The sequence below is a fragment of the Epinephelus moara genome, chromosome 19 (genome assembly GCF_006386435.1).
Source record: "Epinephelus moara isolate mb chromosome 19, YSFRI_EMoa_1.0, whole genome shotgun sequence".
In the NCBI taxonomy this organism is placed as follows: domain Eukaryota; kingdom Metazoa; phylum Chordata; class Actinopteri; order Perciformes; family Serranidae; genus Epinephelus; species Epinephelus moara.
In genome coordinates, this window is record NC_065524.1 from 25966285 (window position 1) to 25983790 (window position 17506).

General features: G+C 42.1%; 1 protein-coding gene across 2 annotated transcripts in view; it reads left to right on the top strand.

Annotated features, from left to right (window-relative positions):
- The window catches only part of LOC126406904 (protein FAM53B-like), a 29890-nt gene that overhangs the window by 1791 nt on the left and 10593 nt on the right, over nucleotides 1-17506 (top strand). Inside the window, exons 2-3 of one of the 2 annotated variants that reach the window (XM_050071462.1) lie at nucleotides 10755-11036; nucleotides 15672-15726. In XM_050071462.1, the coding sequence (XP_049927419.1) occupies nucleotides 10956-11036; nucleotides 15672-15726 (136 nt within the window). In that variant the 5' untranslated portion in view covers nucleotides 10755-10955. The remainder of the gene's footprint in view (nucleotides 1-10754; nucleotides 11037-15671; nucleotides 15727-17506) is intronic. The other variant, XM_050071464.1, reaches the window with a different exon arrangement.

A 17506-nucleotide genomic window follows, 5' to 3' on the forward strand; every position in this document is an offset into this window, starting at 1 on the left:
TATCTGTCAAATCATCAGGTGAACCTGTGTTGTTTGCTGTACCTGTTGATTTTATCTAATGGTGCCAGAACTTGAGTTTCGTTACATTCTTTTGAAAATCTGTTCCTCCAAACTTCAAATATTCATTAGCGTTTAATACTGCCATAAAACAAACCAACCATACAAGACTGCAGCCTAACATTAGCAAAACTACTTGTTGAATCTGCAATTATCTGATTACTGATTATGATGAAACGGAAGTATTTGGTCTTGTTCAAAGGAGGTTCGCTACCCAGCCCAGTATCTGCCTGAAGAGGAAGAAACACTGGTTGCTGCTTGTCACTTTTAGCTTTTAATGTTTATGCACTTGTACTCAACAACAGCTCTGGCATTGTTAGCCCGTAGACTTGTTTTGGACATGCTTCAGACATAATTTATGGAAGCAATTAAGGCCGGTGGGTTTTTAAAGGGGATCACTCTGCACTCCAGTGTGTGCTCAAGACGTGCACATTTGCAATGTCTTTGTGTTGCAGGCGAAAGGCCCTATTAGAGCTCCATTCTGTCTGTGGGCAGCTGTGTGCCTATGTGCTGAGCGAGCCACTGGTCCATTCTCCGTCTGTGTGTACAACTCTCCCTCAGTTCACACACTGACACACACTCTGCTATTTTACTTGTCTCTCAGTTTCTCTCCCTTTTTGACTTTCTGTGTACTTCAATCACACTTTTTGCATGTTTTTCTGCTTCATCTTTCTGTCGTACTAATACTGTGGCTCTCTTTCTGTCACTTGTTCTCTGGCCCGAGGCATTATGCAAAGCTACCAGAAAAGGATTGTTAGCCATGCTTGTCTTTGCCTCCATACTACTCGCTATTCATTTCAGAAGCTTCCCTTTTCTTCTCTGTGACCTGCAGTCATAACTGCTGCTGCTTGACACACACTAAAACTCCCACCACTTGGCCTCAGGGACTTAAAAACAAATATGTTATTATTTCATATTGTCAATGTACTCCTTATTCCTCATTTTGTATATTCCTTCCTCATTAACATGATAGATTTGTAAGTCTGGCGTCTCGACGCCCACAGAGCCAAAGACCTGCAGCTGAAAAGAAAAGAAAAGAGGCATTCTCACATACACCAGAGAAGCACTCCCCCAACCCCCCAAGACAGGCACCAGACTCTACTTAGAGATGAAAAGCATTCTGGGATGCAATAGGAAGGCTCCCATCAACACACCCCACTGTGGTTTTGCTGTGTGGTGATAGTGAGGAATCATCTTAAGTTAAATAAAAGAAGTTGTTGACTCTGCTTTTGCTTTTTGACTGTCAAATGAGTGACTTTATACCCTCGGGGGTTTAACTCGATCTCCATCTAAAAAAAGAAAAAGCACTATCCTGTTTATTTTTCTGAGCTGCTTTGGATTGGCCTCTCCTCAAAATGTCAACCATCACATAGCTCCTGACTGAATCATGTTGTGTGGAGGTAGCTTTTCTTTAGATCCAGTCTGGTGAACCGATCCCCCATTTGCAACTGTAAAAAAAAAGAGAAACGAAAGCTTCAGTTAGTGTTTGGCACAGACAGCCTGTATTTTTAGAACCTGTTTTCCACTGTTGTGACAAAACTTAAGCATCCCGTCCAAGTTATAGGACTTTTACAGTTGACTGCAATAACTTTTTCCTCGTACTTACCCGATATGTAAAAGTGGCTTTTTGTGCAAGCCTGGGCTTGAGAACACAGCCCATGTGTCCTGACAATCCTGCTTGCACAATGAAGGCCAATTATCACGGCGACATGTGTCATAATTCCCAGCTGTAGGCCTCTGCAGTGTATTCTAATTAGTTCTCAGTAGTTGGGTTTGAGGCTGTCGGCGTGTTTTACATACACCTGCAGGTCATTCCAAACAACTGTGCAAGGCTGAACACCAGCGAGATTTGCAACAAATTAGCTTACTGGCAAGAGTTTAGCTGATTCACTGCAGAATGCCAGGAAGTAGATGGAGGTCTAACAGAGGTGTTACAAGTTTGCGTGTTAATGAGAGAAATTTCACTCCTACTCCAACTTATAACCAGCTAAAAGTAAAAAATGGGTTTAAGAGGTTCCTGCTGTCGCTACTTTCTTGTTGCCCAGCATATGGACCTTATCACTACACAGCAGGGGTGTAACGATTTAATCCAGCAGCGGGTTGATTTGCTTTAGAGTCATTTAGCAAAGATTAGATTAAATTGCACATTCTGGCTGCAATTTGATTTGATATGCTTTGATAAAATTAAATCATTCCCAAGCGTATGACAGCTCTATGAATGTAAAAACAAAATGATGAATCATCATTGTTTCAACATCTGTAAACCTTGCTTTAGTTTCAAGTACAGTGTATTAGTTACAATGTATTTTGTCACACTCATTCTTCCTGCAAAATGGAGAACTTATGAACATTTTTTTTAATCATGTAATTCTATTATTAGCTGATTTAACAGTGAAAACATCTAAAATGTCACACCACCAGTTGGCTTTCAGATCTTGACCTGATGCATCCGTGTTGAACCTCTGCTACTACACACTGCTGAGCAGTCAGAGGGTCCATATGGTGAGCTGAGCCCCCTCATGAATGAATGAATGGACCGGTGGAATGCTGCTCATAGTTTTCTTTCTCCAACCCATACACACTTTCAACTCCCCCATAACCCACCGGCACAACGTGAAAATGGCATTATGTAACAGCAGCGATGCCACTTTATTAATTGATTGGTAGTGACAATCTGTGTAACATCACTTGCTTACACAACATAGGAGTGGCCCCCATAGAAAGCTGAGCAATTGCAGGGGATTGCTCGCAGCGCTGGAGGCTCCCATGTAATGTATCCCTGATGGATTAGGGCTCTGGTTAGTGTGCACAGAACAGAACAGGCACTCATGGATAATGGAAGAAACCACAGGCGGAAAGGCGGGGATTGATAGAGGAGGGGGGTAGTGTAATTAGTGAGGTACCTGATGTATGGAGAGTCGTGGCATGCGAGGGTCACTCCAGGGGGCAAGAGGCCCCATACTTTCCTTTGCTCAAACTGAAACACCTGATCCTACGCCTGTCAAGCTTCTTAAGATTTCAGTTAGCCAAGTCCTGGTCTGAGACACAGAGGTCGACCCCAAATAAATTTCAGGCTGCCTAAATGGAGTAGCTGTGTTGTGTTTGCAGGTTGCATGTCACTGTGCTGAGGCTTAGTAAACTGGCCTTGTTCAATAGTCCAGTCTCCTATTACAAACACACACGCTGATAAAGAAATGATGAGCTGTTCAGATATTATTCTACTGTCTGTGTGATGTCTGACTTTCCTACATCATGCCAGTTGTCACTGTTATCCTCTGTTTTGTGTTTGGTTGCTATGGCTACCTATTAAATACCTTGAAACAGTGTACTTATACTTAGCAACCGTTTTATGAAGGAAGTCAGAGTGATACTAGTCCAAAGAAATAACCATGAAAAATCTTGTATCGGTTTTACTTTAAAAATCATTTTAAAGCTGCAGTTGCCAACTTTAATGAAAATAACAATGTTGAATTTTATTTTATTTAGACAGGGACAGGGATACATTCATTAACATGAGCATTTTTAAGTCACGTAAATGTGCCAGATTTAGCCATACAGGCTAATTTGCATCTGGAGTCCCCAGGAGGTTGATGTGTATCAGAAAAAGACATTAAAATAGCATACAAAAGCCCAGAAGCCCAGATAAAAGCGGATTGGTGGCATGTCCACAGAAGGGCACATAAGCACAGAGCAAGCATATAACCACAGACAAAAGCACATAGCAAGGCACATAAGCAAAAACAAGACAAAACTTTGTGTCATATCTGCTAAAACTGTCACTATACTCTGAAAGAAGTGCATGAGAAAGATAGTCATTGCAAAAAATCATGTCCCTCCTCCCTGTCCTACTGCGTCTAATGGCATTTGCTAGAATTGACTTCGGTGCACTGCACTCAAAACAACCAGTCAGAGAAACATATTTTAGTGTACTGTTTAGCTGTAAAATGAGAGTTTCAGAACTGGCCACCATGTAGGAAATAGTCAACCTAAGTTCCAAGCACACTGGCCAACTTTCTCATTTTACAGCTAAACAGTACACTAAATAGGCACTGCAGTGACAGCATCTTGATTCATATTTGATCAGTGCTGCGGAGTTTGACAGTTTGACGGCAGTTCACGAGCATGGATTGACATGGTTGACAGCTGCTTTAGAAACTCCTTAGCTTTAACTGGTTGTTTCCGTTCACATGTGGTAAGGCTATGAAGCTGATTCTATGCTAACTTTTTTTGCATTGCAGTTCACATGGGGATATAATGGGGTGGTGAAATGTGACGTTAAATAGGGCCCAAAAGCATTAATATTTATTGAGTCAAGGTTCTTCATGGCGAGAAGCAGACACACACAAGGTTGCGAAGATATTAATATATTAACGAGCTCTCGAGCAATACTTCAACGGCAACTCACAGATAATGAGGCTCATAGTGTGAATACAGCATTAGAAGCACTACGAGGCAGTAGAGTAGGCAGATGAATATCATTTTTTCACAGATTATCTGTGTCATTTAGTGCTGTGTGAATATATTCACAGTTTCGGCTAGAGCTAAAGTTATTTTTGCTCTACAGTTACCAACTTCAGCTTCGATGCTTGGTGGTATCACTAGATCATTACATGTTGTACATTACTATTCTGCTACCTGGCAGTAAATGAAACAATAGCAGATAAGTTAGCCTTATCTTTAAGCTATAGTAAACATGGTGCCAAGTCACCACTTACTGTATGAGGCAGTTTACTCACTATAAACGTTAATCTGAAGTCATGATGGGATGGGATGTTTGTTGCGCTAGTTTATTGTGTTCCTTTTTGACAGCAGGAGTGGTCGATAAGGCAATTTATGTGAACTCATCTGGGTGTCACAATGCTTTGTGGATATCACTTGTGGTTGTCCCTGTTCGCGTGTTTGGTAATAAAGTCAGTGAGATCCACACCCAAATCAGCAGCGGCATGTCACCACAAAGGAAGCACAACCCCCATACTGTAAGGGGAAGTGTGCTGGCATATGTGTGCTGTACCAGTATGTCTTCATGCCAACCAAGCAGTGGGAAGACGTATTAACTGGACATTCAGGATGACTCTTAAGAAAGGGCAAATCTCAAGAAGTTCCTTTGAGTTATGATTCCTGCCTCTGTTTTCATTGCAGAGCTATTGTTGTAGGTCACCACTCCTTTTTCAAAGTAAAAGTAAGGCGACTGATCTTTTCATATTGCTCAATGAGGAGGGACTTAAAGTGCCGGCTGTGTTTCTGCAGAGGTTGACGGTCACTGTCGTTAGAGAAACGTCCAGGGGAATCTGCTAAAAGGAGGCCAGAACCTGACCACTGACATCGCATAAAGTTTGACTGAATGAGCTCCTCATTGTTTATGCACTTCTGAAGATCTATTAGTGTGATGGCGTGTTGTTTTTGGCCAGTGTTCCTGTGCCACTGGGTACTAGGGTGATGGCCAGAGGATTCAGTGGTATGTCTTGACCTCCCTAGGACCATTTTTACGACCTCGGGCTCATTATACGAGAGAGGGGTGGCTGTGTGTTCACCCTGAATTAACAATCCACACTGCAGACTCCAACAAAAGAAAGGCTCTTACTTTTATTCGGCCCAGACTACAAAAAACCTGACTGTGCAAAACTTTTCTTTTTGATGTTTTAAGTTTGTTTCCCATGGCCATACCCACTACGTAAAACAGATGTCAGTGTCCAGCGTCTTGCACCATAAAATGTGTTCTGCTAGAGAAACTGTTCAGATTTCACTTTATTACTAACGTCTAACCTTTTCAAAATAGGAATCTGATATGCACACGGTGTTTCATTCGGTCACCCATGCAGTGATTGTTTGTTTGGTTCTCATCGTTTCATTAGTATGAAATGAGTGGGTTTCTTTTAGCTGCAGCCACCGATCAAAGTCTTGACACCAGACGCGCTCCGCACAAGTATGCAGTAACCAGAGCCAATTGGTGATGGACACCAAACACCCCGTCACAGAACTTTAGGGGGCCCCAAATAGGCTTCTATTCATCTGCCTGTACAAATCACAGCCCGGGCAAAGAGCCATATTATCTTAGCTGCCCTTTCTAGTGCCCTCCTGAGTCATTGGCTATTGTGAGCCAAGAGCTGCTGTCTGCACCCCAGAGTCCACAAATCTGACTTGAATTACCATTAGATTTTAGTCCACCATGGAGGTCAAATTTAGTTACATGAACCCTGAATGTTTTATAGGCCCAAACAATATGAGAGTTTCCATTTAGTGACAACGCTTTTCTTCAGTTTAGTTCAGTGTTTGACAAAACCTCTCAGTACACGTTTGCTTGAGACTGTCGTTTTATCGCAAGTAGGAGGTATGATAACTAGATGACTACATGAATCTATTGTACTCCCGATCAGTGCTGTCATTGATCTTCACTGCTGATTTTTGTCGTGAAAATGTCAAATTTCTTATAATTTAGGAAGCATTTCACTGCTGGAAAGATGGTCTTTGCACAAAACTTGCTTGTCTATTCAGTAGAAAGATGCAAATACTTTTGGAATTGGCGCTACATGACCAGAGAAAACAGAGGAAAAGAGCTGTGGCATTTGCTTTTGCTCAAGAGGTGGAAAACCTACAGCTATCTGAACACACTGCGCTGCTCTGACTAAGACACGCTCCCACTGGTGGGTGACATAATTGGGGCTGCAACGATTAGTCGACTAATCGATGACTAATCAACGGTTTGAGTCTTTTTTCATAGAAAAGTACTATGAAAGTACACCAAAATTGCAACTTCTTACGTTCAAATATTGGCAGCTTAACACACTCTCCCATGACGGTGAACTAAAACCCTTTGGCGTGAGTACGACACAAGACATTAGATAACATAATTTTGTTGTTTGGGAGAGACAGACAGACATTTTTCAACATTTGAACACATTTTTCAATAAAATGATTAGTCGACTAATCGAAGAAATAATCAACAGATTAGTCGACAATGAAAATAATTGTTAGTTGCAGCCCTAGACATAAAGCAAGCTTGGCTGTTTTGATCCAGGAAACAATATGGCGGCTTGCTAGTAACAAACAATCTTAACTTACAGTCAAATGGTAAGCTAAAATTTGTCTCTAAAAACCTTTTAGGCGAGAAATAGGCAACGCAGTTACAGAATCTTGGTTCATATTTGATCAGCAGCACTGCTTAGTTTTACCATTTGCTAAGTTTTTTTCAGCCTACGACGTTTTTACAACACAGGAAATCAGTATCAGTATCTTCCTGTTCACAGACAATGAAACAGTGCACTATAATATGTCTCTGAAGACATTGTAGGCGAGAAATAGGCAATACGGTAACAGAGTCTTGGTTTAAATTTGATCAGCACCGCCTAGTTTTACTGTTTGATTGGAGTGCAGCTGTCTCTTTCTCGATTAGCTAACTATACTCTTTGTTTCCGCGGTGGCGGGCATACAAAAAATGCAGAAGTACAATCTGTAGTTTGAGCAACAGCCCTATAGCCAGCAAAATTCACAAATTTGAAGTGGGAGATGAGCAGGGAAATGCGGGCACTGGTAAGATTTAATGAAATTGATAAAGTATCCCATTAACTTAATCTGAAGGGGGGAAAGTAGCACACCCAGCTGCAGAGTCATTCTTAATTTGATATCTACAGTGTCTTGTTTAACTGATTATCCACGGTGTTAGGAAAAACTTGTAGGAGAGATGTCCTGCAAACTGATCGTTTCCTGAATATTTCTAAGTATGACAGCAGCAGGGAGATGTAGCCAACAAGAAGAATCACTTTCAGCAGCAAAAATCTGATCTGATGAGCAGAGCTTCACACAAGTGCTCTCCATTAAGCTCTGGTTTCCCCATCATGAGGAGTCACTTCATTAAGTAAGCATGGTTCCAGGGTTGAATTCACACTCGGCCTGCCCTCTCCCATGACCCCACTTGCCAGTCACGACACACATGCACAAGTGCAGGTTAGCACAGTCAAACACGCACGTACAGACACACACACACTCTCACTGTTGAGGTGCTGTTTGAGCCCTGATGAAACACGTCACACTTCAGTCAAACAGCAAACTGTAACCTTTACACATGACCGTCATGCTCCTCGACTCCCACCCTGTCGAACGCACACACTCACACAAACCCTGCTGCATTGCCGCGCCCATTACTCAGTGTCAGGCCTAATCAGTGGAGTAATCTGCGAAACTGATCATGAAGAACATTCCCCCTCTCCTCTGACTCCCACCACCAGCACCAGCCCCACTCGCCTGCGGAGGCCCAGTTGTGCTCCACTGACTCTCCGGGATAAATGGAGATAATGGGAGTCATATGCTAGCAGTTGGTTTGAGGCAGGCCTACATGAAACATTTATAGTCCTCATGTAGTCATGGGGTTGAAGAAGAGGGATGGGGAAGAGATGACATTGAAGTAACGAGACATGACTAGACTGGTGTTACATTTCTTTATCAAAGTGAGAACAACCTGCACAACTTTTCTTTTCTGCACCCCTTTTTTCTGCGTTACCGTCCCACAGATCTCATTTAATACTCAGTGCACACTTGCATCCTTCTCTCTGAAGCATGTTATATAAGTGCAACCACCCTCACTTAACATGAAACCTCATGTTACATGGGCAGGACAACATAGTAGGCCTGGAAGATCCATTAGCCTCATGTGTTGCTCCACAGCAGAAAGCTGTCATTAGCCAGGAGTTGATTGGGGGGGATCTGAACCATGATGGTACTCTCTAATTGGATGCTGTCAGTGTGTTTGGTGGTTGGCTAATGAAGGAGAGAAACTCAAGCCCAAGGTCACTGCAGCTTTTCTTACTTTTTTTTTTGTAAGGCTAAAGAAAGCGCAACAGGACCTGCCTGTCATTTACCTAGAGCTTTCCCATGCATAAAATAACATGAGAGTGGTGGAGCTGACATGACAAGGCGTGTTAAGCATATGGACCATCTGCCTTGCATATAACCTCCAAGTGTTTTAAGAGTTTGTGTTTACTGCAGCGGCTACTGTCTGTGCTTTACCATCTGCGGGTGCAGGCAGTGAATGAGGCAACCGCAGCTCCATATATGTTCCTTTTCTAGTCATGCTCCTGAGCCACATCTGTAGTCATGTGCTGTGAGTGATGTCTTTTCCCGGATTAGCTAATCTTTGCTTTCTGTAACGGCATGTTTAGTTTCCCATATGTTCTGCGGGCTGCGTTGACATGCCAAATGTTCCATTATTTACAGCGTTCAGGAAACTATTTAGCATATGGCAGCATGTTTTGTTTACAAAGACGGTAGCTTTATAGGCTTGTGCGTGCTATATGAGGAACTGAGCGGTTGAGTGGCTATAAGTGTCAGGGTGGTAAATGCTGAATGGAAAAACACGAGTCAGCACTCCTTTTTCTCAACTATGTCAGCTGTGAGATTTTATACAAAATAGTTCAATTACAGAGTTACAAGACGCTCCTTCTGCTTCATTCAAGAATCTAAAATCTGTGAATGAAACTCAGATATCCGAGTGAGCGAGGTGGATTTTATTATTATGTAACTTATTAATTATTATTACTGGTCTTATTAGACTTCAGTCCAGCACCATGCACTGTTCAAACAGCCTGGCACAGTAACAAAAGTTACAGTACTGTAACCCCAGTTCTATTAGCACAGGCTCCACCCTCTGCTGGACTTCATGGATAATACTCTCCTCCAGTCAGGAGCATGCATATGATGCTGTCAGCTTTTCCTACACCGTCTCCAGTGGGTGGCGTATAAGCGACAGGGCCCCTAGGTAGAGGGGTCCACCTGTGCTAATAGAACAAGGGTCACAATATCTTAACTGTAATTCTGTCCCTCTGCTGGACCCAATGCGGACAGTGAGTGGAGCCTGATGAATGAACACCCTGTCACGACATAACGCTAACACAGCCACACTGATCCTGACCGGCTAAAGGTTGGTCGCTGCAGCGTGCCTACGTCTTTATAACCCTAGGCCGCTGCAGTGGAGAAGTAGGGCGCCCCAGCCAACCCAGGTAGTACACAAATGAACTGGGTAGAGGACAAACAAAAAACACCCTGCCACCACATTTCCCGTGTCATCAAGAAGCACGGAAACATGTAGGTAGTGATAAGTGGGCATTCGCCACGGCTGAATGGAAAAAGGATTAGCTGACAGTGTTAACATATGCGGGTAGGCACATCCTGATTGTCTAGGTAAGTTTATGGAAATTTAAGTGGGCAAATGTGTGCTCATGATTCGGAGGAGAGTATTACCCATAGAGTCAAGTAGAGGGCGGAGCCTGTGAGATAGACCCACAGTATACTTCTCCTCATGTAGGGGCAGTACTGGATGGTGCACGTTTATAGGGATTTACATGAGCCTGCTATTAGATTTGTAAAAAATGGTATCATTTAAAATATGAACGTAAAACCTAACCGAAATAAGGCGGACACATTTTTTGTTCGGAGGCTGGAGTCATCCAGCTTTCCACTATTTGCCTACCTACTGCTGCTTTAGGCAATGGTCAACCCTGAGCTGTGTTCAGGCCCTTTGCTTTGTCTTGTCTGCCATACAGACACACCCAAAAGCTGCATTTGTTTGTACTCCAGCTTTTGCATCTGTGGGTCCAGTATGACAAAGTGGAAAACATCTGTATTGCAATCTTCTGTTATGTCCTAAATGTGAACAGTGTCAGTATACTATTTTTCTTACTTTTATTCATCTCTTTCCATCAACACAGGAACTGGCTGAAGCACGCGAGACACCCTCCTACCTCCACCTCCACCGCCATCAGCACTTGAGGGCTGCTCTGCAGATGGGAGGTCACCAACCGGTCGTCTGTTTCGCCCAGATGCACTATCTGCCCTCCGCCCTCATCTAAGATGGCTGTCCGTGGCCTTCTCCTGCATCCCAACAGTCTGGAGCAGAGCTGCGCGCTACCATGGTGATCATTTTCTTGAAAACACTGGAAAAGAAGAAGGGTGTCGATGATGTAAGGTCCAAGAGCACCGAGAGACGGCTGGTGAGAGAAACTTAACCTTTTGAGCTGAAACACGAAGCAAACGGGTTGTTTACTATTGTTACAGTTAAGGATCTGCACAGTTTGACATGTTGGGCTGCAGTCAGCAAAATGAACGGGTCAGTGGTTATATTATATCAGTGCATGGCCACACGCCAGAGATGCTACACTTAGTCATGTATACTCAGTTGCCCAATGTGTCTAAGAACATCAAACCATAATCTTGTAGTGTGTTCGTGATAGAGCACTGTAGGGATGACATTTGCTGTAAGACAGCCCAGAAGTTAACATAGTCCTGGACAAAAAGCCAATGGGATTTGTGCAGAGGCAAAAAGTTTATGATACATTAGTACATTTTGTTCAGCAAGATAATCTCAACAAATAAAGACCACTTTTATGAGTTTTGAAGCATAAACGCAATCACCAGAAGTGAAAAGCTGACGTTAGTCTATTAATGAACTACACCACAGTCACATGACTTCAATGTCACCACCACAATGAGGCTGTAACATAAATTTTTAATAATACCTAAATACCAGATGCCAGGATGGTGCCTATTCATCCAAATGGAGTTGCTTGCCTGGTGCATTCTAACTTTCAGGTTTACTCCCACATTATGTGGCCTACTTAATATCCACATTAATGTTTCTCCCACTGGCCCTGCCCAGTGGTTTCCGCTTAACTCATAGACTTTACATTGTGATGACATCACAGATTTTTTAAATTGCTCTTCAAGGCTCCAGGAAAGTTTTCCAAATATAAAAATCACAATAGAAAGAGACATGATTGACCTTGTTTGCAGTTTGTGGCGTCCTGGCTGCAGTTTTAGAGATGTTTCTTTTATAATGGTGGCCTATGGGGAAAATGCTTTTTGGGCTATAGGGGATTTTTTCGCTTTTTCATTGGGCTGTAAAGCTGTGTTCAGCATGATGACGCTCTGTAGTCCTCATTTAGCTACTTGTTAGCAACCCCCTTCTCTGAAGATGAGTAAAAGCTTCCAAATTCGCGAGTGGGGTATTTCCTGACTTATTTTATGTCGTAGAACAGAACATGAGAATCGGGTCGCCGGTTCAAGTCCCCATCCGGACCAAATATGGAGTATGGACTGGTAGCTGGAGAGATGCCAGTTCACCTCCTGGGCACTGCTGAGGTGCCCCTGAGCAAGGCACTGAACCCTCAACTGCACGGGGCTTCTGTCCAGGGCAGCCCCCTTGCTCTGACATCTCTCCATTTAATGCATGTACAGGTCCTGTTTGTGCATGTGTGTGTCTTTCGGGCCTGTGTGTGTATGACAACAGAGGGAAAAGATTGAATTTCCCCTCAGGGGGATTAATTTAAAAATTGAATTAAGCTTGTTACCCACAGACCTTGTTTCAGGCATCTAACCAAAAACTTATTTAAAAGACGAGGGAACCATTTCCAGGTTTTAGGATTCAGTCCTGCACCAGTCTGTGTCATGGATACATAAATAGAGGGCTCCATAGCAGTAAGTAGTTTTGTCTTTAGCTATCATGGATGTCGTGGTGAAAAGAGAAAACCCTGCTATGGCCAAATTCCATATCAATTTAACGTTACTCTTTGTGCGTTCATTACCTCGAGGTCCAGGATGCATTCAGCTTAGCTTAATGTGGAAAGTAAAAGCAGGATGTAAAATCTAGCCTAATATAGCTCAGTCCAAAGTTAAGTTAAGTTCAAAATCCATTTTTACAGCTTTTATGCTGAGTATTTAACACTTGATGAACAGGAAATGAAACAAGATATTGTGGTTCAAGAAGTTAGTTTACAATCTTAATTTGCTGCTTATAATGTTAGCATGTGTACATACAGGATGTTGACACGTAAATTTGAAGATTTTGGAGGCTTATTTTTAAGTATTGACAGGAAAGTCAGCTACAATGTTTCTCCTGTTTCAGTTTTTGTGCTAAGACATGCTAAACAGGCCCCAGACCTGCAGACTGTTGACAAATTAAAGTGAAAACCTGAAGAATTGAGTAAAGATTATTATTTTCTTTTCCACGTACACCTTTGTTTAGGTTTAGGTCACCCATCAAGCATGTCTTAAAATAAAATAAGGAGTATCTACTCTCTCACCACTCAAAGCTCTAACTCTCCCCACTGTTATCTCTTTGCCGCTATAAAAACTTTATAAATCTTTCATCTCTACAAAATCTAAACAGTCTTTAAACCTCTCAGATGGGGCTGTATCAGAATAAAAACTCAAATTAACATGAAGATTTCTTTAGTATGAAAAGTCCAGGAATCATTGAGGTGATTGATTTTAGCAGGCAGGCCAACAAGCCTTCCACATGGGTTTCTCTTTTTTCCTCCTATCTTGAGAGCTTAATTAGGTTTTAACATCTCGTCTCCACTATTAGATCTTGGCTGTAAACTAATCAGTCAGCAGATGGAGGCTTTTGGACAGTTTAGGTGTTTGTTGAGCGACCCTGATATTACCTCTCACTCATGAGTTAACCATGTTAAAGGCCTGAGGTTTTAGTGTACTAATTGTTTCATTTAATGATCTTCCGTAACACAATACCCTGTGTTTTGTATTCTGAGCCTTGTATCTCAGAAAACATTTTTTGTTGTGTTTTGTATTCTGAGCCTTGTATCTCAGAAAACATTTTTTTGTTGTGGTGATAACCTCAAGGTGAGTCAGAGAGTAGTCATGGCTTTTTCCTTTTGTCCTTTGTGCAGTCAGCCACCACCCTGTTGCAAGAAGCGAGCTGTGAGAGAGGATAGGTGTCTGATTAGAAGATAGGCGTGTGGAGACAAAACTGTTTCATACTCCCTAAGTAACATTTAGTAGGGTATAAATAAAGGTGTGGTGTGACGTCTGTTAATGTGGCTCTGTACAGAGTAAAATTAGGCACCATCAGCGCTTTGAGTAAGTTCTGAGCCGACTGTGTGATGAGTTTTGTTCGAGTCCGGCTTTGTGTGCTTAAAAATAACATTGGTGAAGATACTGTAAAACTTCATTTAAAAGCCTAGTCCTTTTTACTAGCCCGTTGTTGCTATACATTTTGACAAATAAAAGCCTGTCTCAATTGGACGCCTGGTCTGGTTATCAGACGGTTTGGCTTTTTTATAGCAGTTCTTTGGATGTATAAAACCTTGCTGTTGGCTACCTCAAATCATGTGTCCATTCTTTGATTACCCTGTAAGTTATTCATATTCCTTTAGTCAGTAAGGGTCCTCAGATCAAAAGAATCAAAAGGGTTTTTCATAAATATTAATCCAAGTTGTGAGGATTGTTTTAACAGGATAAATGGTGTTGTGTTCGTATGGCGGGTGCAGTAATCCTCGAGTGCCATAACTCATTCTATCTCTGATGCGCTGTCTGTCGGAGCTAGATCAAATGAATGATTCATAACTGATATATTATCTGAAGGCTTTTTTAAAGCAGTGGTTCCCAACTAGTCCAGCCACGGGGTCCAGAATTCTCCTTAGTGATTAGTTCAAGGTCCACACCGTTTCATGTATTCAGCGTCATACTTGTGTTTGGCCATGTCATTGTGCTAGTTTGCCGTCTCTATCATATAGCTGTCCATTAGTCACTCACTCTCACTCAGCAGGAAATAATACTTAAAAGTAAAAGCTCAGTATCAGAAATTCACTGTACTTCAAAATAAAGTTTTGTTTTTTACAAACTTGACATGTTCGTGAGTCACTTGTGGTCCAGTCAGAATGGACCCCGGACCCACTTTTGGACCAGGACACACCAGTTGGGAACCACTGGTTTAAAGTGTGTTCATGAAAATCCCAAAACATGTCTAGCATGACATGAAATATGTTATGCTCTATATTATTAATTTAAAACAAGTGATATTCATACTGGTTCAAATAAATAATTTCATTGTATTTACCATCTTTGCTAAGCTACAAGGAATTTCAAGGCCTGCCCCTATATAGACGCCTGTCCCAAATATAGGCCTGTTAAGTTCAGTGATTTAAGCAAATAATAACCTGGGTTATTATTTGAAGTTTTACGGTATGTGCTTATTGTATTACACATAAAGAAATGCTTTTGAAAGAGCTAGCATAGGCTAACAGTTTGTTTCTTGCGGTCAGAAGTCTTTTGCCAGCCAGCCTTGGCACAGTAGCGGAAGAAGTGTTCAGTGAAATCTCCAACAACTGATTTTTTTTTTAGTGAACTTGTCAGGAGCTATATAAGAATTAATTGTGTAAATGTGTTTCTGTCTACCAGATAAATGTAAGTCAAATACATTTGATATATTTTTAATATAAAGTTATGTCAAAGCTGTATCTGGTTGAGGTGGAGTTACTCTGTTTTATAATGTTGGGTACATTTTCAGCGTTGGGTCGATTAAACTGTATGTCTCATATTTTATCTGTGCATTATAGTTTTTTATTATCTTAATCTGCAGGGTAATGGGAAAGGATGGAATATATAAAGTAGCATAAAATTCAAAATACTCAACCACAGTGCAGTACCATAGAGTTGCACTGAAGTAAATATACTAAGTTACTTCCACCACTGGACCTACAGGGTTGCTAAACATGCAGAGATGACATTGATCTTATCATTTGATCGTGGTTTGATGGCAAACTTTAACTTTTGTTCCCTACATTTTGATTTATGTCGTGTCTGTCCTTCTGTTTGCCTGTCGTCCACAGCGTGAGCTCCACACCATGAGCAGAGGGACCACCCTCTTCTCCTGTGGAACTGTGGGTGGGTGTTATCTCCATTATCTCATTTACGTCTTTCTGTTTGTCTTTCAGTCTTTGCTTCCTCTTTCATGCAATAAAAATTCCCGTCCCTCTGTCCTCTGTGTTTACTCAAGATCTGTAGAGTAATAATGGCTGAGGTGGGATCCTTTGTCATAATAACATAATTTGGTAGTGTAATATCGTGATGGATTGCCCCTTTAATCCCTCCATAAGTTGGACCATCAGAGTCAGCGACCCCCACCGCAACCGTCTCATTGTTTATCCACTCGGTCTCTCACTTCTCCCTTTCTCTGTCAGTCACTCATCCCCCTCTCATGATCAGGGTGCACCTGCCTCCACACAACGTTGCACACCCCTCTCATGGGAGTGAACTGTAATTGAATATGCTGTTGCCTATGTCAACAATTTCCCTTTGGCTCTGTTAGTGTTGCAGTAATTACCCACTGTGTTAAAAGACACGCTACTGTAAAGTCAAGCCCCGGCTATCACTCACAAACCTCTTTTTCTCTTCTTTTTTTAAAGGGGTGAGGGTGACGTCACAGGGAGGAGCGCGGCGTACGGTTTCCACTGTTAATGTTGACTTTGACATTGTGTAGCATGTCTTGTTAGTTCAACCGGCACTTTGTCTCTTGTTCTCAAAGGGTGGCCTTTTGAAGTTCATCCCTTTCTCCCTTTTGTCAAGTTGTTTTGCTAACATTCCTGTCAGGTCGTCACTGTAGCCCCCGTACATTGTTTGTCCTCCCAAAACAATGATTTCCGTCCACCAGTGTGCGCGAGAGCATGCCAAAATTAGAGACAAGCATCCAAGAGGACGGGGTTTTTTGGATCAGCCACGGAGCCTTTTTGCCAAAAGCTTCAATAGATTCACGACTTGACCACTTGGCTTAGCAGCTCGAGCCACTACGGCACTTTACTGTAGGTGTATTATCTCCCACAGCTGTGTGATAGACTCTTTTGTGCAGATGGGAGACAGCTGGCAAGTCATACTGCTTTCCGAAGCATATCCTGCCGACCACTTGACTAGTGGGGGTGACTTGCCAACTCTTTCACTGGCTGATTTTTATCGTAATGTGTAGTTCATGTTTTCGCAGGGCCTGGTTTTGGAAAGTCAGGAGCATGGATACTGCGTGTTTATCTGCTGAATACCTCAAAGCATATTTGTACTGAGGAACAGTCAGATCACTGGTGATCTAGGATTTCTATCATAAACAGAGATAGTTTTCTGTCTACAACCTTGAAAGTAATGGAGACAGGAACTTGGTTCTAACGCTAAGAGTATGGCGCTGTTACATCTTATATCTGAGGTTTCACTTCATGTCCTCGAGCTGTTTATGTGACAAATAATCAAGACATAGTGATCTTGCTGAGCCACGCTGTCGGCCAGTAAACCACCTCATAATAAGCGCTACAGAATTCTCCCTGAAAAAACAACCAACTTCCTCAGTGTCACACTTACAAAACACTGACTGTCTGAAAACACATTCAGAATTGAGTGTTATTTTTGTTCCTTTCATCTTGCTGTCAGCTCTCAGTACAGTTACACATGAGCAGCGCTGGTTTGAACCATGCAGCTGCGGTGTTATTTCCTCCAGGCTTAATCCTGTCATCCATCATGGGATAAATGACTTATGACAAAGTACAATATCATTTTTTTGAAATACATCAAAGCTCGTGATTTTCTGTTGGTTTTTGTGCTTAGCAGTGTGCGACTGCCCTCAGTGATCTCAGGTTTGCAGTCACTGTATCAGTCAGTAATCTGCAGCTTAAACTAACTGCGACTA